This window comes from Mustela nigripes, chromosome 1 (genome assembly GCF_022355385.1).
Source record: "Mustela nigripes isolate SB6536 chromosome 1, MUSNIG.SB6536, whole genome shotgun sequence".
NCBI classification, from domain to species: domain Eukaryota; kingdom Metazoa; phylum Chordata; class Mammalia; order Carnivora; family Mustelidae; genus Mustela; species Mustela nigripes.
The window spans coordinates 122570199-122595754 of NC_081557.1; the positions used below are offsets into that span (position 1 = coordinate 122570199).

The 25556-nt window shown below is 38.8% G+C and overlaps 1 protein-coding gene across 6 annotated transcripts; it reads right to left on the minus strand.

Moving 5' to 3' along the window:
* Window positions 1-477: 477 nt before the first annotated feature.
* BNIP3L (BCL2 interacting protein 3 like) lies at window positions 478-22885 on the minus strand. Of its 6 annotated transcripts, none has more exons than XM_059372987.1 (6): window positions 22726-22885; window positions 15553-15736; window positions 10607-10679; window positions 5862-5965; window positions 5571-5720; window positions 478-3265 (listed from the first exon to the last, which is right to left on the minus strand). In XM_059372987.1, the coding sequence occupies exons 1-6, from the start codon at window positions 22787-22789 to the stop codon at window positions 3217-3219; spliced, it is 624 nt and encodes a 207-aa protein (XP_059228970.1). In that variant the 5' UTR covers window positions 22790-22885; the 3' UTR covers window positions 478-3216. The 6 variants fall into 6 exon arrangements, with proteins under 6 accessions (XP_059228970.1, XP_059228961.1, XP_059228988.1 ...); XM_059372978.1 differs by having other exon boundaries at window positions 22690-22885; XM_059373005.1 differs by lacking the exon at window positions 22726-22885 and adding an exon at window positions 22136-22231.
* Window positions 22886-25556: the final 2671 nt, after the last annotated feature.

The window sequence follows — 25556 nt, forward strand, 5'->3', positions numbered from 1 at the left end:
GAGGCAGGCAGAGAGAGAGGGGGGGAAGCAGGCTCCCTGCTGAGCAGAAAGCCCGATGCGGGACTCGATCCCAGGACCCTGAGATCATGACCTGAGCCGAAGGCAGCGGCTTAACCCACTGAGCCACCCAGGCGCCCCAATAGGCATACTCTTGATTCCCTTTTGCACCTGTTGAATAAGTACTTACTCATCTTTTAATACATCAGCTCTTCCGTAAAAATAGCCTGATGCCATCTGCACCACGAAAGTTCTGAATGATCTGGCCCCATAATATTTCATACACACTTCTCTGATGAATAATATTTTGTGGTTAGAGTCTCCCTGCGAGTAGGGAAGTCAGGAACACAGGAATAGCATTTGTTTCCATGCACCTGCACACTGTTAGGCCCTCAAGTATTTAAGGAACTTAGTGATGGAAAACGTCATCTCTAAACTCCCAAGCCACACACATGACATAAAATGATATGCTGACAGAAGTTGTTTTGTGAGAGCTTTAATGGCACAAAATGTTTATAGCTACAAGTTATACATGTCTTGTAAACTGTATATAATGATACAAAGTGCTAACTAAATAGATGAAGAATGCATATCACTTTGGCTCAGTTAATTCCAATAATTTCAACAACTGGTTCACTTAAAAATTCACCCAACTGGCTAAATCTTCAATTTTCACTTTTTAGAATAGTAAGTATTTTTACTGCAAAGTAACTTGTTGCACTTTTCAATGTGCAAGTTTGTGCAGTTTTGCTCATGATTCTGTTTACAAGTACTGTTAGCCAGTTTTCATCAATCAAGAAAAATGAAGGCTGCCTTTTCATCCCCAAATTGTAAACAGGTATAAAGCTTTTTGAACATTAATCTTAAAACGTCAACTGTTAATTGTCAAAATCTCCTTTCCAACCATGCAATCTGTTTCTGTTCAACACAAATCTGGGTAGGAGCATAAACATGTATTCTGTATGTTAGAGCTATCAATAAATACTGCATGATTTCATCTTAGGAGAAGTTTTACTGTGATCATGTATTTATGTTTTAAGTAATAGTCCAAAATTTCACAGATAGTTTAAGAAAAAGGCAGAACTAAATTTATTTCCAATGTTGAAAAGAAATCATAAATATACCCAAGTTCAACCACACTACTGATAGAATTCTATTGAATTTCAAAGGACGGCAATGTGTTACCTGTAAAAAAAAAAGTTGTTCTTATTTTAAGATTGATTTTACTTTTTCCCTCCCAGGATACCAACTGTAATACAAACTGCATACTGTAGCAGTTTAACGGTTTATTTCTTTCACCTCTATCAGCCTTTCCAATTTTACCCGGGGTTTTCAAAATCAGCGGGCTGTCCGGTTCACTTTCCTTCCAAAGAAATCCAAGTATGAACACTTGAAATAAATAGGTTACAGAAGGCAAATCAAGTGTTACCAGGTTTGAGAATAAGATAGAAACAAGGTATAATAAAAAGATATCCAAAATTACTTAGGCATCAAGTGCTAGAAAGAAAACAAAATGATTCAGAAAACAATTCTGGATATATCATCTTTCTTAAAGATAACCAGCTATGTTTATGAAAAAAGATAATCAGAAATTAACTTTTTTTTAATCTGTAGGTTATTTTCCACTATAACATGTCCATTTTACAAAACTTAATGTGAAAGACATCTGTCTTTCTGCAAACTGGCAAATCTGGTTGCCAGTGTTCTCATCCCAGGCAAACCTGATGTGCTTTATTTAATGAATAAATGGCCAGTTTTAAAATTAACAATGGTTCTCTACATTGTCAGGAGTAATGTCTACAACATAAACAGTAATTATTTATATATAAAACATATGATAGTATCCTCTTCAGAGTCATGCTAGTTGTTCCAAAATCCAATAAATCTACTTGGAATAACTGGTAATCCTGCTGCTTTCTAACAGTTTGGTCCTAAAGCTTCACATTTTAGAAACAAACAAACAAAACAGAAACAGTCTATCACTGAAGGAAGCTGCCGAGCGCTCTGGGACTGTAGGAGTCGAGCACGACCGAAAAGACGGCCCCGGGAGAACGTGACCGGTGCCTGCACAGTCCTGGGCACCACCTTGGGAGGCTTGTGCAGGTCAACAGTAAAAAGGGAGAGATCCAAGGAAAACAAATGGCATCTTCTCAGAACTTTGTCAACTGTTCCCACAACCCAAGTCTGGTTTTCAAAGTTGCACAAGTGCTTGAAATTACTCTGAAACAATCATCTTCAGAGTTTAAAGGCTTCAGAGTATAAGTGGTGCTTCCTAAAATAAGAAGCCTATATTTATACCACAAATTGGAACTCATTCCAAAGCCCCTTCTTAGAAAAGAATTAAAAAACAAAAGACAAAACTTAAAAGTCATGAAAAATTCACATGCAGCTAAAGCTAATTAAACAAAAATACCAAATACACACAAATCCCCAAAGCAATTTTGTATAGTTCTAGGCCTGAGACGTTCCTTAGGAGAAATAAGGATTCTACACCATAGAAAAGACAGCATTACAACATACTACTATTAAAATCTGTTGATGTAGTTTAGTTCTCATTCTACTTCATACCCATCACTTACGTAGCCGGCCTCCTATAAATTAAAAGGCGCCATTAGGAGGCTGTTTAGACAAAACGTGGCTCCAAAGCTTGTTTAAAATAATTTTTTATTGCCCAGGATATTTTTTTTCTTGTGTCTTGTTTTTTTGTTTGTTTGTTTTCTTTTTTTAATAACTATAAATTCAAGCTTAGTGAAGCTTGCTTTGTCTTGAAAAAACAAAACAAAACAAAACAAAGCTGTTCTATCATTTGCTAATCTGATCTCATTTGAAGAGAGAGATGGTAGTTATCTTGCAAGTGTAAAATTTATACCATGAATGATGCAGGTCTAAGTCTGGTGGCACTAAAAGGAGACGATAGCATTGTTGACAAAATTATAATCTGCTGGTGGCATTTGCGGAAAAGAAGCCCTTGCAAATTTCTAAGTAACAGTAAACTCTGTTAGGAAATTCTAAAGTGTCTTACAGGCCAAAAAGGGAATGAGGTTAGTAAAATGCCTCAACAGAGTTTGAATAAAATACTGGATTTGAGAGTTACTGGAACTTGGATATGTAAAAATAGGGTGGCAGGTTGGGTCATGCTTACAATGGTCTCAAGTTCAAATAAACTACTGTGACAATACACTTCACAGGTCACACGCTTTTCTGGGGCTATTCTTTCCTTCAGTAGGTGCTGGCAGAAGGTGTGCTGAGTCGCTTTCCGATATAGATGCTGAAAGGAAACAGTAGAGTGTTTCATCAGTGTCAATGGATGCAAACCAGCTGCCCACAGGATGAACTGCACCTAACAACTCCATGTTGTAAAAGACTCTAAAGGTGTATGTGCACAGTTCCCTAACACCCTGAAATCACTGCTGCCTTCCTTAAAACCAGTCACCAGGCAGCCAAACTGGTTTTATGTAATTATGTTTACTCATTAGGCAGGACTGGACAGCACAGGGGCAGTGATCAGATGAAGTAAAACCAGAGAGAACAGATCTCTCCAAATGACAAAGCACAGCCAACTTCCTTTGACACGTTCCCTTACAGCAGACAGAAAGTTCTACTGGTATTTTACATACAAAATACAGTAACATGCCAAATCACAAAGCTGCCAGTGCTTTATAGTGGGCTCTTAACTAATCATTTAACTCTTCAGGCTTAAGGCCTAATACTACTTTTCCCTGCCAAGCAAGTATTTTACCAGTAAATAGCATAAGCAGAAGGGAAGTTAAGGAAAATAGGAAGGTAGTCCCACCAACCTCCAGTGTAATGAAGCCAACTTTCTCAAATCCTTTGTTTTCTATACTTATCTATAACAATAGTTACACCAGGAAGCGAGACAGTCTGTAGACTCATGAAAGGAAGAGCTACTGGAAGTTATAAAAACCAAGTTCTTGAGGGCAAATGAACTACTGTGCAGTAAATATCGAAGGGGAATTTGAACTCCTCCCCATGCCTGCCCTCACACCAACTCTGTTCAACACTCACACACTCCCTTCCTCCACAAACCCTTCCATCCGTTCTGCTGTTTGTGATCATGGCCTTCACCATCACAAAAACAGATCAGGTACTCAGGAAGACAAAAGGAGTTTATGGGAAAGTTATGTTTATGTTTCCATATTTATGACTGTGAGTAAATCTCTCCCATATGCTGAGCTCCTTACAGAGGAGATAAGGGAGATAAGAGCTTTTGCATATTATATAGAGAAAATGATTCTTTGCACATGCTTAAAGAGAATAACATATATCTTATAAAAAGAAAAAAAACAACAACTAGTGTTTAACTCCTTCAAAAACAGATTTCCTCAATTGTTCCAGCAAGACCAAAAAAAAAAAAAAAAAAAAAAAAAAAATTAAAAAAAAAACCCTAAAAAAAAAAATTACGTAAATTGTACCAGAAAAACAAAAAAAAAAAAAAAAAAAGAAAGAAAGAATTTAAAAGACAATCCTAAAAAAATTCATTATGTATAGGTAAATGTGGGGTCAACTTTAGAAGAATAAATGGAAATGCCACAAAAAAAGAAAAAACAGGATCCTGAACCAACCTACCAGTTTCACTCAAGGACTATTAAATAGAATGGTGTACTTTCCCTTCTGGGGAAAAAAAAAATGTTCAAATCAACCCTAAGTTTATACACTTAAAGGTTAGTTTACTTAAAAGATTTTTTTTTTTTTTTTAATTTATTTGACAGACAGATCACAAGTAGGCAGAGAGGCAGGCAGAGAGAGACAGGAGGAGGAGGCAGGCTCCGGGCTGAGCAGAGAGCCCGACGCGGGACTCAATCCCAGGACCCTGAGATCATGACCTGAGCCGAAGGCAGAGGCTTTAACCACTAAGCCACCCAGGCACCCCTAGGTTACTTTACTTTAAAACTTAGCTAATCTTGGGCGCCTGGGTGGCTCAGTGGGTTAAGCCGCTGCCTTCAGCTCGGGTCATGATCTCAGGGTTCTGGGATCGAGTCCCACATTGGGCTCTCTGCTCAGCAGGGAGCCTGCTTCCCTATCTCTCTCTGGCTGCCTCTCCATCTACTTGTGATTTCTCTCTGTCAAATTAATAAATAAAATCTTAAAAAAAAAAAAAACAACTTAGCTAATCTTGATGAGTCACTAAATTCTTTCCCCAAAACTAATATACTGTATGTTAACTAAATTGAACTTAAATGAAAAAATAAATAAAACTTAGCTAATCTTGAATAATTTATAAACAAGAAAAAAGGAAAAATTCAAGCACAGAAGAGCCCACTTAAAGATGATCATTGGTGGGGGTGGGGGAGTGGGGAGGGGTTAGGAAGATGACCTTTGAGAAGATTAACATGAATAACTTATTTTCAAGTAAGAAAAATAAAACTCCCCTATTGAAAATGCTTACCAGTGTACCAATACTGTATCAAGCTTCAATAATTCTTTTAAGCTCTCCCTATTTGCACTGAAACATTAAAAGCAAAGCAAACTGTTTCACATCTATTTCTTATGTCTGGAAACACAAGAGGGGATGAAATGAAAGGAAAACCCATTAGGAGTCGACCAGTACTTACCCTAGGCCCAAAGCCAAAACATGAGAGAGGAAGAGAGACGGAATGAACACCTTAAGGAATTCTGCGGAGAAAATACCCCCTTTCTTCATGGCCCCACTTTTCCTCATGCTTAAAGAGACAGAGCGTTTGGGGTGTCTGAAGTGGAATTCCCTGGGGGAAGAAAAGCAGAGGCAGGGGTCAGAAACTCCGAAACGCACTTGCTGAAAGCATCCTGGGAGTGAGCAGGTCCACTGCCTTTGGGTGGGAATGGCGTCTGCCATGTTCCCTGAGAAGACATGTGCAAGGACTTACTTAGGTGGAATGTTTTCAGGTCTACTGGACCAGTCAGACACCCAGTCAACACTTTTCTTCAACGCATCAACTTCTTTCTCTCCTTCTGCAACTTCTTCTTCTGACTGTGAAGAAGAATTACAACTTTAAAAAAGAAAAAAAGGAAGCCCAATTGTTCCCACTACAAAAGAGAAATCTAGACAGAAAATATACTAAAACTCTTAAGGTTGTGCATCAGCAATTTTCATGTAAGAAACACGCCGGTTTTCTAAAAAAACTGACCCAGTGATCTGAGATCAGGGCATTTAATATCTTAAAAAGAACCTGAGTGGGCCTCACCATTGTTCAATCAAAGCATAGGATGTGAACCTGGAAAGTGCACTTCGGGCTAAAATGTTCACTGAAATGTGGAGAGCATCAGTAACTGCTGCATCTGGGTGATACTTATACAGAGGCCCACTGCAACATTCTCTTTACTTCTGTTCATACTCAAAACTTTTCATTATTAAAAATTTAAAAATCTCCAAAAGTATATGCTAATCAATATAAAGTGATGAGAAAACAAGTGGGAGATGTGATGAGGAAGTAAGTAATAACAGTATTAATCATTTATCAAGAGATAAGCATCATTCTAAGCACATTATATGCATTAATGATTTTTACTTGGCAACAATGCCATAAAAACAGAAATTATTAATATTCCATTTTACAGATGAGGAAACGAAGACATAAGTGCCTGAAGTTTTGTAAGGAGCAAGAGATAAGGCCAGTATTTAAACCAGGTAAACAGTCTCTTTGAGTCCCCAACTCCTAAGCATTAGGCTTTACTTCCTTAGACAAATCACTAATGAAACATTTTCCGAGGTTTATTCAAAATTACATAAGCTAAAAGACTTTGGAATCATTTATTTTATAATGGCTTAGAATTTGACATTTTTTTCCATCAGGTAAAAGAAAAGTAAGTCCTTTTTCTTGGTAATGATAACGTACAGTTTCAGGCCAAGAACAAGCAAAATTCCCAATATCTTCTCCTTCACAAGAACCCTCAGAAATGAGATGGTCCTAAAAATGAACAATACCATTCCCTCAGCTTTAAGGAATGTGATGATAGGACTTCAGACCCATGGGTCTCAAAGCTAAGAAATGTTTTGATTTGTTACTCTGTTTGAATAGAATTCATTCTTTTTGGTAGATAGCTATGAAATGCAGAGCTTGATATAAGCATGTGGTTCTTTTTGACAGGGCTAGTTCTCTGTGAGCTAGGTGCCCCAGGAAGGTAGTTCAGAGAGTAAGAGGGGCGACCCTACCTCTAGAGACTATCAAACCAAAAGTAAAATCCCTGTGGATTTTTGCTACTCTGGTAGTATCATTCTTACTTAGTTCTGCTGGACTTGGCAAATTCCACTGAATGACACAATGTAGCCTTTAGGATTAAGCTTTTTCCATTGGGTATTGAGGTTACTCAGAATCATGAGTTGGCTCTTTTTGGTATAAATCTGAAAACATCCTAAATCAAAATGAAGTTGCTACAATTTCCTTATAGATCAGTTTGTGTACACACAATATTTGACTATATTCAACACATTCATGTCATTTCTGGTTACAGTTTCCAACTCTGGTCTCGCATTGTCTCTCCTTAAAACTGCTCGAAGACTGAGGTTTAAATTTGTGAACAAGTTAATATTTCCTACTTTCCAAGAGAATGAAAATGTAGTAAGATTTTATGGCTTAATTTACTTTATGATGTCATTTTCTCTCAGTTGAGTGAAGCAAAGTTATCTTTGGACTACTAGTAAAAACAAACTCCCCAAATCAGTTTAGAATGCTTACCTTAAGAACCAAGAATCCTATGCTATCCTCATTTACGAATGCTGTGTGCTTCCCTTTACTAATCTTAAATTTGCCAGTTTCAGGTTTTAAATTACCTTCCAATTCTTGGAAAAATGTACTTAATATGGTAATAATGCACTTTATCTATAAATATGATTCATACTTTTAACGAATCTTCTGACTATTTTAGCCTGTTCTCATGTGCAAGTCCTTTACCTTCAAAGCACTTACATTCTCCCTCCACGGCCCATGTCAAGCTCTTTCTTGACATGGTCTCTATGTGCAGCTATTAAAACCACACAGAATAGGGTCCATAAACCCCAGTTCTACCAGACAGGAAAGGGAGGACATTTTGCTCTGTACCAATAACAGTGATACCCAACACTGTGCTGGCCCCTTTAACTCCAGAAACACACTACAAAAAGGACTTCAAGAGACCTAAATAAAACAGAGACTTCTGAGGACTATGGTCTTAAAAGTATAGTCTGAATGACCCTTTTCCTAAATGCATTATACCTTAGGCTTCCTCATACCATCACTCACCCAGCACATCTTAGTTCATTCTCAGGACTTCGTGAGCTCTCCTGAAATCAACCCCATGCATGGATTTATTTTAGTAGAAGGCACAAGAGCTGCAGGCTCAGACAGCCCTGGTTTCAATCCTGGCTCTCTCACCCATTGGCTTTGTGATCTTAGATTAATGATTTAATGAAGACAAAGCCCCACTTCTCCCATTTGTTCTAAGGGCTAATGTGACCTCTTTCACTAGAATGAGAACACTGGAAGTGGGAAAAATTTTTTTTAAAAATAAATTTAGCACCTAGAATACTTCTAGTATGTATTAGTGTCTTTCCTTCCTCCTCCTAGAATAGGCTGAACACATTCTCTGTTCCTCGTACAGACAATATATAAATGTTTGATAAGGGCAATCCCATAAGAGTCCTGTGGTAAATGTTTCTGTTTGCTAACCCTGAGCTTGCTTCTCGCTCATGAAAAAAAACCCACCCTCCCAAAACCTAAAGTTAATTTTTAAATGATCATTTCTTCAATTTTAAAAAAGCAATGGAAAAGGCTTTTTGAAAGTTTAAATAAATCATACCTACTGATTTCTCTTTTACTACAAGTCTTACTCTAAAAAAACACATTTTTCTTAAAGGACTTAAAACTGCTTTTCCAAAGATGTAATCATGTTTATATGGACTGCTCTGATTGTTAATATGGTTTACCCAACAACGCTGACGGTAACTAATATTCTTTTAGGTACTGATTTCTGAATTGGGACCACACGAGCAATACTATCATAATCTGACATAGAAGCCAAAAATGTTGTATTTTCTACCCTGGCTTTCATAAATTCCTCTGGAATTCTAGGTTGGATGCAGTCAGCTCTACAATTTTATTTAAGTTCAAGTATCAGTTAAGGCTAAATGTCTACTGCCACTCCATGAATCAAGACAGCACTTACGAGAGTGTTCCAATAGGTTGTTAGGTAGATTATTAGGGGGAAAATGTATGTGTGTGGGGGAGGGAGGTCTAAGATCAAATAAGCTTGGGAAACACTTGGTTTAAACTAAGAGATTCTTCTATTGCCGGAATTGTCAGAGCCGTCAGTGTGCTACCATGTGCTGTGACTACTGGGGATGGGGAAAGGGAGAAAGGGAGCCCAGGGACTGTATTACTTCCACTTGACTTTGGAACTATCTTATGGAGCTTCCCATTGAGCAAATGTTTGTTGAAACATATTCTGTAAAATGCTAATCTAGATTTTCAAAGTGCCAGTACAAAAGACAGTATGAAATGAGGACATCTTCCTCAGGAAAGACTACAACAAATAATTAATTTCACTTCTCTTCCTTGGGATTCCTTAGTACACTTTTGCCATGCAAACTACTATTTTCTTCTTCATTAGTTATGGCTTATGCATGTGACAAAACCGACATACATCAGCCAGCAATTCCACAACTGCAGTCAGAATATCTCTGTACACGACAATCTTATCTATAATATAAAGCTCCTCATAAAACAAATTATATTCAATCCGTAGATTTTCTAGGTTTTAGAGAACAGCACAGACTATGAAAAAAGCAGGGAGAAACTGCAGCCTTCTGAAACAGAATACTGGGTGCACCCCATGTTATCATGCACAGTATTTCCAGAGCAAAAGGGGAATAGGTCACTATGCAGGGAGAATCCCACAATGCAAAGTTTCTGTCCAAATGCATTTTTAACATTCCTTCCACAAATACTCTGCCAGCCCATGAACACGGTAGAGAGAGACAATGGTTCTGGTCCTCACAAATTTGCACTCTGGCACTTTTAGGCGAATCAACACATCAATCCAGTCAAGGGCCAGCTATGAGCATTTTAAATCACTAGTAACAGTTACTTCTCTTAGGTTTCAGAATATTAATTGTTGTATACTTTCAATACTACAGCCATCTATTTTACTGACAACGTCAACTCTTAGCGAACTACATTTATCTTAAGGGACCCTGCAAAATTCAGATGAATATTCTCTCTAGCTGTTGAAACTCATCTCAAAAGTCACTGGTTTGCTGTGAGATGCAGGAAAAAGTTTTCACACCTGATTCTACAACTTTCCTTTTCATTAATTTTGTGACCTTAAATAAAACATCTGTCTCAGCTTTCTATTTATAAACTCAAGAAACTAGCCTGGAATACTGGAATGATACATTACAGACAAGAGTTTTCCAATTCTTTTACAGTGAGAGGACCCCAAATTCTCAGCTGCAAGGTGTACAAAGCTGTATCATCCTAAGTAAATTCCAAAATCAGAAACTGAAGAACTTAAAACAGCTTCAAACTACTTTTTAAAGTTTTCTTACTCTTTAATATATTTAAGTAAAACATACTTATTTAGAGGTTCACATTCCTAATTATTTAATGTACACCAGAAAAATAAGCACACAACACACCTGAGAGCTATGGTCCCTGCTGGTGTGCATCTCCACATCAAACATAATCTGCCCATCTTCTTGTGGGGAAGGGCTAGAAGAGAAAGAATTTAGCCATTACTTTTAATTCTCTTTTTGTAAAGTAAATTAACCTCCACTGGAAATTAGAAAACTGAAAGTTACAAGAGTAGTATGGTTTTGAAAAAGCAGCAATCAAAAAGTATTATCTTGACCCCAAAGAACAAATGAAATAGAGCACTCTTATGCTCAAAATATTCTGGAATTTCGTGATGATGATGATTTCCTTTGCAAGGATAATTTCTCTCTTTTTACTTTTTTCCAGTAAAGTTATAAAGATCTTCAAAACCAGAAACCTAATTTGGGGTTCTTTTTCTCAAAGTTCTTTCATCATTAAATAATTCATCACTAGGGATTTTCAAAGTGTGAAAGCAGTTCTCAGAGTCTAGTTGGCTCCCAGCCTCCAAAACAGCTTCCTTGGTGTAATCTGAAACCGGCCCCCACACAGGATGGCAAGAGGCAGACCACTCCAGGGTGGCAGGTGGCAGCTTTAAACTAGGGAATTTACAGACCAGGCCTGTCTTGGAGTGACAGTGAGGTGAGCAGATCACATCCACCTCCCAAATTTTAAAAAGTATATAGAGGCCTTAACTGGGTTTAGTCACGTATGCCGTGCAAACACCATGTTTCTGTCTCAAGGCTATATTCTTTTTTTTTTTTTTTTAAAGATTTTATTTATTTGACAGACAAAGATCACAAGTAGGCAGAGAAGCAGGCAGAGAGAGGGGAAGCAGGCTCCCCACTGAGCAGAGAGCCCAATGCGGGGCTCCATCCCAGGACCCTGACATCATGACCTGAGCCGAAGGCCCAGTGACCCACTGAGCCACCCAGGCGCCCCTCAAAGCTATATTCTTGAGTCAGCTTCTGGGAGCCAGGAAGGCAGGTAGAATGCACATTCCAGGAACAGGGGAGGGAATGGGGAGCTTCCAATTGCCCAAGTCCAGCTCCAGGGTCAACCTGCAGTCATGTCTTGAACACCTCCCCCAACACTCTTTCAAAGGGTTTTCAAGGTTAAAATTATTTTCATGATACTATTATGATTTGCCTTTTTTAATTCTTATTCTGTCACATCTGTCATTCTTATTCCATGGATCATGAAATTTTCCAAAGGCTACATGAAATGTTTTATCATTACAGAATGAATGCAAAAGCAAATGAGAATCCAGCTGTTTTCTATTAAGCCAGATAATAAAGAGATTTGCAAAAATGTAAAACAATGCTACTACTTATTTATTTATTTTTGGTTATGAAAAAGTTATTTTTCATTCTAAAAAACTTATTCACACAGAAATGCGATGGGTTTATTATTGATAATGAATACATTTTAAAATCTGTTTTCATTTTTAATATAATTTAATATCAAAATATATAACCCACATATACAAAAGATCTTTGAGGATCCCAGCAATTTTTAGGGATGTAAAGGAGTATGGAGACTAGAATCACCATTCTACTTATTTCAGAAATACCTGCTTTGAGATATTTCAGAGTGAATTATATAAGCTTATATACGAATATAGAACCTTCAATAAAAAGTATAAAGATGTATTTCCAGAAACAAAATTTACAGGTAAACTTTTACATAAAAACACATGATCATGAACTATACTTGATATGATAGAGGAAAACAACATGGTAAGTTCAATTCTTAATCTTATCAATGATTGCTTGTATAACCACAGCAGGTCATTAGATTTTCCACTCTACACCCATGCTGCCAAATCTCATTGAAAGTAGAGATGAAAACTCTCCAGGCTTAACCAGTTCAAAGGAGATGTGATCTGTTAAAGCCCCCAAGAGCTCGTACACAATGTTAACATATAGAGAAGATGGTGAGACAGATTCAAAAATAAATAAGATCACCCAAAATGTGTCAGACTGATTTGGCCTTGGCGTCTCAGACTATTATAATTAACATAAAAGAGCATTAAATGGGGACAGCAAAAGAGAAACGCTGGTTCTGTATCACACAAATATGTTAGTTTATTTAGACATTTTTTTGAACTAGAAATCTCAGGCTAGAGCACAGGAACCAGATGGAAGGAGGCACTTTTACTGTCCTCAGTTTACTGTCATTATACTCATATGACACTGTTGCATTCACAGCCAGATATCAAATTAAGGGCCATTCTCACAGAGCCAGGAGTAAGTCAAGCAGTAAATGAAATAGTCAAGAACCCTACAGAAGCACTGTTCCACTTCTACACTCCTATCACTGTACCAATCTCACTTAGAAGAGTACTAAACATTTCACTGGTGAACCGTTTACTAACAATTTGGAATGCATTAGAGCTTCAACCCTGGCTCATATTAGAATTAGCTGGGGAGCTTTTAAAATACCCTCATGTCTCTACCCCATCCCTGATGACAGAATATGAACCTCCAGGGACATGGCCTGTGCACTGATATTTTTAAAAGCTCTCTGGGTCTCCCTACTGTGTAGGTTGACAACTCCTGCAGTAGGGTAAAATGTAATACAAAACACATAGGGGTTATCTTCTAATAACCACTACAGTGACAAAAATGTATCTCTGGAATAATTTTTAAATTGAAAATATGGTTGACCGTTGAACATTGTAGGGCACTGGACCCAACCTGAACAGTTAAAAATCTGTATATAACTTCTGACTCCCCTCAAACCTAATTACTAACAACGTGCTTTTGGCAAGAAGCCTTATAGATAACAGAGTCAATTCACACATATCTTGTACATTATAGGCCTTATGTACTGTATTCTTACAATAAAGTAGGCTAGAGGAAAAAAATGTTAAAGAAACTCATAGGGAAGAGAAACTACATTTACAGTACTATACTAGATTTATGGAAGAAAAATCCACATGGCTATGCAGTTCAGACTCATGTTATTCAGGGGTCACTATATATATAAATTAGCTCTGGGACGAATATCCAACAGCCTTAAAAATGCTTCCATCTACCAAAAACACTTCTCGACGACTTCAAATATAGAGATGCCTGGCAATTCAAAGGGCATGAATTGTGAAGACATTTTAAAATGTTATGGTGGGTTAGCACAGGAGAGTATTACTGGGCTACAGTCATAGGCCTTCTCTGAAAGATGACTAGGAACCCATAGCCTAAAGATACAGAAGCTGAGGGTGAGGGAAGTATTCAAAAGCACGTGCCACGCCTTGCTTCATGTATTTAGAAACCTAACTTAAACCTATCCGGTCACAAGAACTATAACCACAAGTGAAATAAGATGACCAGAAAAGCAAGCCAGTACCTTTTTCTCTGCTCAATGACAACAGCAAGTGAACAATAGGTTAAGAGATACGCTGGGGGCACCTGGGTGGCTCAGAGGGTTCAAGACTCTGCCTTCAGCTCAGGTCACGATCCCTGGGTCCTGGGATCGAGCCCCGCATCGGGCTCTCTGCTCAGCAGGGAGCCTGCTTCCCCCTCTCTCTCTGCCTGCCTCTCTGACAACTTGTGATCTCTGTATATCAAATAAATAAATAAAATCTTTAAAAAAAAAAAAAAAGAGATACGCTGATACCAATGATCAAAGGTCATGTACTTGAATGTATAGTAAAAGTCTTACAAACAGGCCCAGAAGAAGCAGAAAACTTCAGAAACCCCTTACAAGTCCCATAATATAAATGTAATTAATATGAACTTCAGTCTGAAAGACAGACGAATGCTGCTGCAACTGGAATCATTGGGAAGCTGCTCAGCAAAGAGCCATCTGCTCTGCTTCTGCTTATAACAAGAGCCATCCCAGGCTCCTAAGAAGCACAGGGACAAAGGCAGAGAGATAAGACGGGGTGGCGGGGGCGCACAGAGTGCCAGAGCCAGCAAACCGGTCCTCTGCTACCTTGGTAACATCAGTGGATTATAAGATATGTAGGAACTTCAAACATGACCGAACTCCTGTTACTCCTTTTAAACTTTTTCTGACAAATAAAATATGCTACATATACAATTTTTACAAAGTACAAAAATATTCAGAAGAAAAATATCCACAATTCCATCCCTTGGAGATAATCACTTTTATTTTCAGTACACATTTTTAAGTGTTTCCTCAGTCTTTGCCTTGTGCATCTGCATTTTTACATGACTAATATCAGTTAACTCTTCATCAGCCAGAAGATCATCCAGTAGCCCATAATGCTAACAGCATGGCTGCCACCAGTCTAAAACTGTCACATATACCACCCATCCCTCCGGAAAAAAAAATCAAAGCTTACACTGCAAAATAAATGAACAACTCAGTTTCATTTTACTCATACGTATCACTGTATCCTTACTCTTTCACCAAAAGCAGTCCTTCAACAGTGGAATTACTGTCCCAAAGGCCAATGTAGAAAAATGAGGCATGAAACAGAAGTTCCTCTGAAGACACAGAATGGCCTTCCAAATTAACTATCTTTACAGATCTTGGTTGGTGTTTCCAACGATGCAAATACCACTATAACTTGAATCAACCTGCAGTTTCTAGGACCCAAATGTTTACTGAGTGTATACCGCACACCAGCATGACGACTGTCAAGGGTACAAAGGAAATGAAATGACTCCTGCCTTTTGGAGCCTCACAGTCCTGAAGGGGGGACAGATACGTAACTCGCAGAATGTGATCTGTTAAACAGGACACAAAGGAAAATGGGAGAAAGTTTAATACTACAAGTAAACATTTATGGCATTGACTTCAAAACTGATAAACATCAAAAAATGATACAATCTGAACAAGGAAATTGATTTAATCCAGTGAAAAACACAGGCACTCAAATATTTGTCAATTAGCTATCTGATTTAAATTACACATGCTGCGATAAACCAAGAGTTGTGTTCTGTAAAATGAAAATGAAAGTAAATTTATTATTTTTCTCTAATGGGAACTGACCTTGTAACCCATCTGTATGGATCTTACTTACCTGTCACAGTGAGAACTGGCTCTTGAACTACTCTGTCCTGATTCGTGTTGTGCATCCAAAAGAATCTTCTCCATGTCTCCATTGTGGATAGAGGATGAGGACGGTACATGTTCTAGCCCCCCATTTTTCCCATTGCCATTATCATTGCCATTGCTGCTGTTCATGGGTAGCTCCACCCAGGAACCTGTTGGACAAGTCAGATAGCTTAAGTTAACCACAGCAGAACCAAACTCTGTCATGTGCACACAGATGTGAATGCGGTGAATTCTGATAAGAATTCAGTCTGGCCTCAAAGCAAATGCAAGAGTATTCTGAAGAAAATAAATAAGGAGCAACAGAAGTCTAAAAATATATATAGTTCCTGTTCCTGAAGTAGCTCATGCAATCAACCAATTTAGAAGAAGCTGGAACTCTACAACTATTATCTTAGAAAATGCGTCTTTTAGCCAATTTTCTCTCTAGTTAAAGCTTAGTTTATATATGATAAGCATGAGATTGCTTTTCAAAAAAATAAGTGGTTACTTTATTACTACTTATCTTTACTATTTTAATTATATATGTTTAATATAACATATTTATGCGTATTTTTTCCCATAGTCTACTGCAGCTATTTAGTTGTATCCTCCCCACAGATGAAGTAAACTTATGGCTTAGAAACTTCTTAGAAGTCATCTAAATAAGTTAACAACTGTCCTAATCAGCACAATTAGAGGCTTCTAGAGAACTTAAATCCAATCATAAAATTTTCAATTTGTGTACAAATGTGCCACATAAAATTAATGCACATAGCTCTAATTAAATCTGGTGATAATACTAAAAAAATCTGAAAAAAGCTTTCTTTCTACCCCACAAATTAGTTTATTCCTTTCCTTTATACCTCACCTCTTTCTATCCTCTTCCTATGCACTAACCATACCTTGTGGACTTGTCCTTTCTTCTCTCCCACCACTTCCTATTTCCGAGAGTTTCACAAAGCCTTGTTGGTTTTAGGGGAGAAACTGCGCATCTGTACAGGAGACACTGAGGTTTTCTTAGGCCAACAGTCAAAGAGGGTGGAGCCACAGGAAAGGGGACGTGGCCCTGGTAATCTGGATAGCTCTTGAAAATATTTATTTATTGGCTCAGTGAATTTGCTGAACACATTACAGTGCTTTAATTTTAATAAGAATTGGTAACAGCAGCCAATTCACAACAAAAAGAAACACTGCTGAATTTTCTTCCTAATTTCCATTCTGTATAATAAATTTTATTTTATAAAATATAACCAAGCAGATTGATAGGGCCATTCCTCCAAACTCTCAGCAGAAGCATTAGAGTTCTGTGGCTGAAGAGTCTTCCATCAGTAAATCAGAACCATCACCAAAAGAGGCTCAAACCCTAAAATGCACTCTCAGTGAGGTGAGGACTATTCTAGATCCAAAGTAAACTCAGTATCATCCTTACTGGAAGGAAAAGCTCAAAGGCAGACCTGGGTGGAAACCCGACTTCACCACCTAGTTTTTGCCTGTCTTTCTGAGCTTCAGTATTCTCTGTAAAACAGATATTCAAAAATACAGATCCCTAAGAGCAGCTCTGAGGATTAAACACAGGACACAAGTAAAGTACCCAGTAGGTGGAGATATTCAGCTATCCACTAGTTAGAAGAGCTTACATTTGTCAAGTACTTAGAACAGCGTTGGCTAAATGAAAATGAAGTTACCCTTTCCGTCCTTTCCCTCTAAGGCAGTCCCAGTATGTGTCACAGTCCCATAACCACCGCCAAATCTTTGGGACTGTACTGCCAAACAACACAGTTGCAGGACATCTCTGTGACCTCATTCTATACACAAAAATGGGCACAGACTAGACAGAACTCAAAATGGATTAACAAGTTCAACTAACAAAGCTAAGACAGATTTAACACTAACTAAAGGTAATTTAAATACTTCAAGTGCCTCTGGAGTATATGAGCAATATGCCAAAGCATCCCTAAATTTAGAGTTCTGTAAAGTATTTTAACAGAAAGAGACAGAAAAAGAAAGAGGTATATGATAAATTTTTCTACTCATACTGTTTTCTAGGATTGTCAAACTTATTTTACACCAGCAAAATACATTCTTCTTGTATAGAAGACTGAAGTATAAAATAAACAAAACAACCAAAAGACCTGAGCTGCTCTGGTAAAAACCTAAGGAACCAGGAGTTCATGATGGGTCTCTGTGGAAGCCAGTCTTCCCTTAAATATAGTTAATTTTCACTTTAAATAGCTGATCAAAGAAAAAAGTGCTGTAGCAGTATTAGCTTTTCCAGACCTTACTTTTTTGAAGGACTTCCAAACGAGTATCTAAATTCTACTTTCTGCATTAAAAATGCATGAGCAATCATAACCTAGGAACTTGAGAAGACATACCTGGAAAACCTTAGTAAAACTGATGTTTGTGATTAGCTTCATACCCAGCATAAATGAAGTCATTTCTACTTAAGGCAGACAATATTTATCTGGCATATACTAATACGGTGGTTAAGAGTAGAGAGTGAAGGCAGACTCCCACTCTAACACTTACAGCTGTTACACCCTAGACAGGTTACTTAACCCCTTAACAGTTTTATCATCTGTAAACTGGGGATAATAATTACATCTACCTCATAGGATTGTTAGAAGGTTGAAATGAATAAAGCATGGAGAAAAATAAAGAAGGTCACTAGTATATGGAAAGTGCTATGTGTTAGCCACTACTGTAATTATATTCTGTATCTTTTAAAAATGTATCTTATTGCAAAAATGTGTTTCTTGAAAATAAACATATAAAGTAAAAATAGCTCTCCTCCCAAGCTCCCATTCCTATTCCTAAAGGCTACTTTTCAAAGGTTCCTATGTCAACTTCCAGAGCTTTTTCAATGAAATACAGTGCTGTTCTTTGGTTTTGTTTTTACAGAAAAATTGAATTGTACTATACATATTTTTCTCTAAGAAGCATTTCTTTCGTTTCTTTTCTTTTTTAAAAGATTTTATCTATTTGAGAGAGAGAGAGTGTGCTAGCATGAGCAGGGGGAAGGGCAGAAGGAGAAGCAGACTCCCCTCCAAGCAGAGAGCCTGATACAGGGCTTGACCCCAGGACCCTGAGATCATGACCAGAGCCAAAGGCAGACGCCTAATCCACTGAGCCACCCAGGGGCCCCTGTAAGAAGCATTTCTTACCTAACAGCTTACAGATAGATGTCTTTCAATGTCAATGTATATTACCTTACTTCAAAACAACTGCTTTGCATCTCATCTCATACCATTATCCAAATGTCAAGGTTAACCATTACCCAAATTGTTTCTATTATCACGTTATCTATAATCAGGTCTTCAATAAATGATAATCTGACAATGTGCATTAAGACACCTAAAAAGGTAGACTTCCCTTAATAATTCTCTTCCAGATAGGTAACTATGGACATAAACAGCACTGCACAAAAAGTTATGCACACAAATTATTAAAACCTTCATTTTTTGACTAAGATGGGAAAAAATAAACTTGTCTTTCTCAACAGATGGACTACACACGCTTTTCATTACCTAGTTCATTCCTGATTTACAGCCTCAGAATTTCCTGATGTTCTAATTCCACCAATTCTCACAAGTCCCCTTCTCCTTGGAAAGGAAACAAGACAAGATATGAGGATTGTGCTGTCCAAGCAATACAAAGTAGAAAAAAATCTGAGTGAATTCTCTTCCTAATAATCAGACTTTAAAATTAAAAACTATAGGTTCTCTCCACTATAGTAAAACACTACTTAAAACTGAAAAGACCTCTCTATGCCAGACTCTACACATACACAATACATGAGATATACTTTAGTTTAAGTGTTTGAGAATTCCTAAGAGATTCACACTTCTACATTTTGTAATATAGTATATTGTGAGGATTGGCCCAGTAATTGCGAAGGAGGAGGGAGTGGGAGAGCTGAGGGGTAGAGGAAGGGAGAGAAGGAAGAAGAGTAGTTCTCATCTTTTTCCACAACTTTCCAAGGTCCCATGTATAACTCTTATCCTAACCAGGGGTAACACATTCCATTATGTCTGATGTTCTTTCCTTGAAGCCTTTATTTTATGTAAAGTTCTGGATGCTGGAATCCAGACCAAGAACAGTCACCAAAATTCTTCTTTAAAAAAAAAAGTTAGGACACCTGGGTAGCTCAGTGGGTTAAAGCCTCTGCCTTTGGCTCAGGTCATGATCCCAGGGCCCCGGAATCGAGCCCCACATTGGGCTCTCTTCTCAGCGGCCAGCCTGCTTCCCCCCTCTCACTCTGCCTGCCTCTCTGCCTACTTGTGATCTCTGTGTGTCAAATAAATAAAAAACATCTTTAAGAAAAAAAAAAAAAAGGTAGGTCATTTTCCACAAGTGGATACTTACACACCAGTTACTTATGTATTCAAAACAGTATCATGAAGCAGTAAGTCTCACATGCCATAGCCTTAAAAGCCTTCTCACCATACTGGGGGAGCAAGTACATCACAGCTGAAGATGTTTAAAATGGGGGGGGGGGGCGGTAAAAAAAAAAAAGGAAGAAGAAAAAGAAAGGCTGTACTTCCTACATTAAAAAGTAACAAGATTTTCTTATATTACCTACCAACTTATATAGCATAAATGTATACAGATATTCTTACATAACTTGTTAGTTTTCTTAAGAATAAAACTGAAACTGGAAACTGGAAAAATGTTGTTTTAACTCTGCCAGTAGTTCAGACATTTATCTACTGATTTTGTAAGGAAAATGAATAGTTTCCCAATGGTAAACAAACAAAAAAAAAAGTCAGAGAAAGGTTTCATTATTCCAAATATTTCAATAATTTGCTGTTAAAACTATCTTGACCCCTGAACTGAAGAAAAATCCCAAACCACAGATAATCTGTACAATGAGTTCATCTCCTATGTTTCATAGTTATGCAACTTTACAGAACAAAGAACTTCAACTAATCAGCAATTTGGGTAGTATTAGATATCTGAATAAGTTGTTTTACCTAGCGCCCAAAAATCACTTGAAGGAATCAGTAAGGCTTCTTGTTTTGATTAAACCACTGTTGTATAATGAACTAAAAACACAAAATAAAAGACAAGAAGGGAGAAATTAAATATGGCACTAGCTAAAAGGTTTTCAGTAACTTTTCAAAGCTCACCCTACTCAAAAAAAGTACTTTCTATCTAGCAGACTTCCCAAAGCCAACATTTTGGTATCATACACAAAGTGTTCTTCCACTTCTGTTAAGGTTAATATAAACGTAGCAGCAACTCAACGACCAAAAACATCAAATACCTCTTATGTCTATCAAACACAAGAGATAAACAATCACAGACAACTCGACCCCATTTGCTGTTTTTGTTAAATGATCAAAGGAAACTAAAATTCCTTTTTTCCTGTGAAATCATGTATGCATACTAACCAAACAGCCAACTTGAGAGTACTGCAGGAAAATGGTGAGTACAATCAAGAAACAGTACACTAAAGAGAGCTAGATAGGCAGGTCACCTCTGTACATCAATAACCTACTGGGAGAATAGGAAACACACATTACCTGGGGATTCTGGGCTACTATCAGAAAGTAAAAAATCTCAGCTCTAAGTCCTAGCCTGCTGTGAACTTAGAAAACATACTTTACTCTTGCTCTCTTTTACCAGTAAATAACAGAGACAGTAAGCACTAAAGTGTCTTCCCATTCTAAAATTCCATGCTTCTAAAACAGTATGCTAAAAATGGTAAGCAGTGTTTTAAGTGCACATTAAATACATGAAGCAAATGTTTAAGACACATAAATTAATCCTTTCTGTGGGAAATAATATACAAATCTTAAATTCCAGAACATAAGTCACCTGGGTTTCAAAAACTCAACATTTAAGAAAAATTTATCCATCAAAAGATGGAACAGCAGCAACAAGCAATGAAAATATCTTAAAATACTGAAATTCTATCCCCATCTTGTGGGGAGGAACTCTTTTCCCTAAAATAATTTTTAGGCCACGATGGAACACCTCCCTCTTATGAAAGAGATTGCAATGCCTTTGAAAATCAGTTAAGCATCCAAATGATTTTTAAACGATTTCATCTGGCCATATGCTAACTGTCCCAACTGCCTCTTTCATAAGATCAATTACAGAAAGGTTGGGCAACGATCTTTCCAAGAAAACTGAGCTTTCAAGACAACTGGGGAAAACCTTAGGACAAGATGTCTGAGCACCAGAATGTTATGATGAGCAACTGCAGCTGGTCGTAACTCAAATATTGCACATTAACTTCCAAGCGCTCGACTGTTATCAGTGTGGTTTTAATCCCGTTTCTGAACATTTATTGCCCCAGATTCCATAATTTATGCAATCTTGCATGGCTCAAGAGGCTGTTCACAAAATGTTTTCAGGGCACACAACCCCATCGTTTAAAAACCAAAACCAAAAAACTCACTTGGGCCAACTCTCATAAAAAAAAAATTAACAAAACAAAACACGAAAAAAAGTAGCACAGCCTCCTCACCCCCACCCCCACCGTCAAACAAGTAACCACTAAATTACCAAATGATTTTCCTGACCAGCCTGTGGTAACAAAGGAAGGGAACTGGAGGGCTTACATTCCGAGTCCTAAGGGGAGGCCGACCCAGAGAGCTGGGGTCAACCCGGCCAGGCGCGAGCCCCGCCGCACACCTGACCGCCCGCGAGTCCTCCCGCCGCCCCCTCCCCTCGGCCCGCCGCCCGCGTCCATCCCCCGGCGTCCCAGCTGCACGTCCCCATCCCTGCCCACGTCCCCTCCGCCGCCCGCTCCGCCCACCGCGCTCCCCGCGCCCCCAAGGCCCGCCCCCCCGCGTTCCGATTGGCTAAGCTAGGGGGGCCCACCGCAGGTGGGATCGGCTCGCCCCCTTCTCCTCCCATCCAGCAGCCCTCCCCGACTGCAAGCCCAAGCAGCCCCCCGACCAAGACCAGGAGGGAGGGGAGACGGGCCACAGGAAGACAGGAGCCACTCCTCCTGACAGGTGACGGGAGCTGTCAGTCACCCGCACATCCTCAGTCTCGGCCAATGGACTGCCTTCTCCTCCCGCCCCCCGCGCAGAGCTGGCGGCGGCGGCCGGAGCAGCTCCTCCCCCGTCCCCCCCCCCCTCTTCGCCGAGCCCACCGGCCCTGCACTCACTGTTGAGGCCGGCTGGCGGGGGCAAAGGTTGTTCACCTTCCTCGCAGTTGTTGTTGTTGTTGTGCGGGGGTGGCGGCTGCTCTACTAAATGAGACGACATTGTCAGGTAGCTGGAAGGGCTTGCGGCCGCAGCAGGACCGTCTCTGGTTCTCCGGCAGCAACACAACAAGCCGAGTCCCCCGCCCCCTTTTCTGCGCCTGCGCAATCCCTCCCCTACCTTGACGTCAGGGTCCGCTCCGGCCACGTGATGACAACACAACAAGCGACGGGGCAGGGAGGGGGCGTTCCCAGACGAGCTTCAGACCGGGAGACGCTGGAGTCACGCTGACGCGCGCACCTGGAATGAATTCTTGCGTGTCATTGTACTGGCCTGATGGAGTGACTTATGCGACTGGAACTGATATAGAGGTTAGGGAGAAATGTGTAATGAGGAAGGGTTAGCTGCCCATATTTGCCACACAGATCTCCTACAGCGACATTGTTTTAGCCAATCCCTGAGCATTTCTTTTTCACTATCTATAAGGATTCATTTCTGTAATAGGTTTCGTGGTGACACAAAGGAAGAAAAAACACCGGCGCCTCCCTGTCATAAAGCTAGCACAAAGCTGACAATATATGAATGCCTCAAACAGGGAACAATGTAAGGCAGGCCAGAATTTTTAGTTATTAAAGATTTTTTTAAATTTTTAAGTTATAAATGAAACACGTGATCATTGTAAAAAATGGAAAATTCCAGGAAAACATGCGGAAGAAAATAACCACCCGAATTCCATCATCTAACCTATTTCTGGGGCTTGACATGGGAAGCCATGCTCGGTATACTTGGGTGACAGTAAACTACTTTATATTCTTAAACGCTCCACCTATTTCATATAACCGTGTCTTTGTCCATTCCTTGGTCTGTGTGGCATGAATTTCTCTCTGTCACTTGTCTTTTAACTTTGTTTCACCCTGAGGAAGTTCAAAATTTTCTTGCAATCAAATATATTATTTTCGTATGATTTGGGAGCACCCTCACACTAAGATTTTATATCTATTCCTTATAAATTTTCTGGTTTTCTTATAGGCTTATTTTTTATATTTAGGTCCTTGATCCATCTGAGATTTATTTTTGAGGTCTTGTAAATTAATTAACTTCAATTTTTCCCAATTGGGTAGTCAACCGACCCAACAGTATTTATTAATTTTTAATTTTTAAATCATCCTTTACACACTGATTTGAAACTGTACCTTTACCACGTTCTAAATTTCCTCAAAAGCATGAGTCCATTGAAGGCCTCTCTACAAGAGCTCTATTACATAAAAGTAAGAAAAAGTTTGTCCTCTTTTGTCTTTTCAAAACTTTTCATGACTACCTTTAGATGAGTTTAAAAGTTGCCCAAAATTGACCACGTGTTGGCAATTATTGAAGTTTGGTGATGGTTACATTAAACTATTATTCTAGTTTTGAATACATTTGCAAAATCCCATACGAAAAATTTTTTTTAAAGATTTTATTTATTTATTTGACAGACAGAGATCACAAGTAGGCAGAGAAGCAGGCTGAGAGAGGAGGAAGCAGGCTCCCCGCAGAGCAGAGAGCCTGATGCGGGGCTGGATCCCAGGACCCTGAGACTATGACCTGAGCCGAAGGCAGAGGCTTAACCCACTGAGCCACCCAGGCGCCCCCAAAAATGTTTTTTTAAGGATTAATTTGTCAAACTTTATTGCAATTTTTAAAAAGATTTTGGTCAGAAATGTATTCAATTAATAGATTAATTGGGAGGATAACTGACATATTTACAAAGTTGCCTTCCCATTCAGGACTACTGTCAATCATTAAAAGAAAAAAGTAAGCAGTGTAGCAAGCAAAATTGAGTTTTTTCAGGAAGAGCGGAGGCATTGCAAACTATGGTGAACCACAGGGAAGTCTGAAGAAGAAAGAAGAAAGCAATTTTTAAGAAGAAAGGAAGAGGTTTGGAGGGGTTATTCTGAACAAAAGTTCATTAAGAAGAGCAAGAATTTGATGTTGTGACAGCCTCTCATTGGCTGAGCTGTTGCCAAGCAAGAGGAAAATCTTCCTTCTTCTTGCTGGGGTATGTAAAGTAAGTTTCTTCCTGCTGAAGTATGTAAGGTAAGCTGCCAAGAGTAGTGCCTGAGTGAAAATCCTCCCTTCATTGAGTCCCTTCTCCATTTTGAATTAGGTTTCCTTTATTCATTTTCCCATTTCCCTGTTTTGATCAAGATCCTTCCTTGAATTCATTGCTACTCAAGCATGTGGTTGGTTATTTACTTATTAATTAAACATTTAGGTCTGTCTGTGTCCCTTAGTGGCAGAGAGGACCTTTCCTGGTATTCCTGTCCCAGGCTGCGGGGAGACCTTCAGGTGATGAAAAACACAGGAACCACATTTGTGCAACAAAGTAAGTAGGAGAAGGAGCTCTCAGGTATTTTCCATTCCTAAGGTTGTATCTTGTCTAGATTGTAAGCTTTGGAAATCATCTCAAAGTGTTGAGCTACATTATTCTATTTGGTGCATTACTTCTGTAGAGACTTGACAAGCAGCAAGTTTAAAAATAATTATATGAAATAGAATTAAAAGTAACATGACAATTCCAGAATGTATAATGGTTCTTAACCATGACCCAAATCTGAAGGTTGCCAACTGAACACATCAAAGGACTGGGGACATCAGGTGAAATTTGTTGTAACCAGTGTGCCTGTTCCCTGATCTTGTGTAATTGAGTTTCTATCTCTCCAGAGGCATTTATCCAGGTGCAACAGGTGGTGTTTGCTATTGCACAAATGCCTCCTTGTTCAGCAAGTAGTCAAAGGCTATGCAGTTGTCCAAAATTATCTTAGCCGATGAGTCAAATGATGAGTGTTGG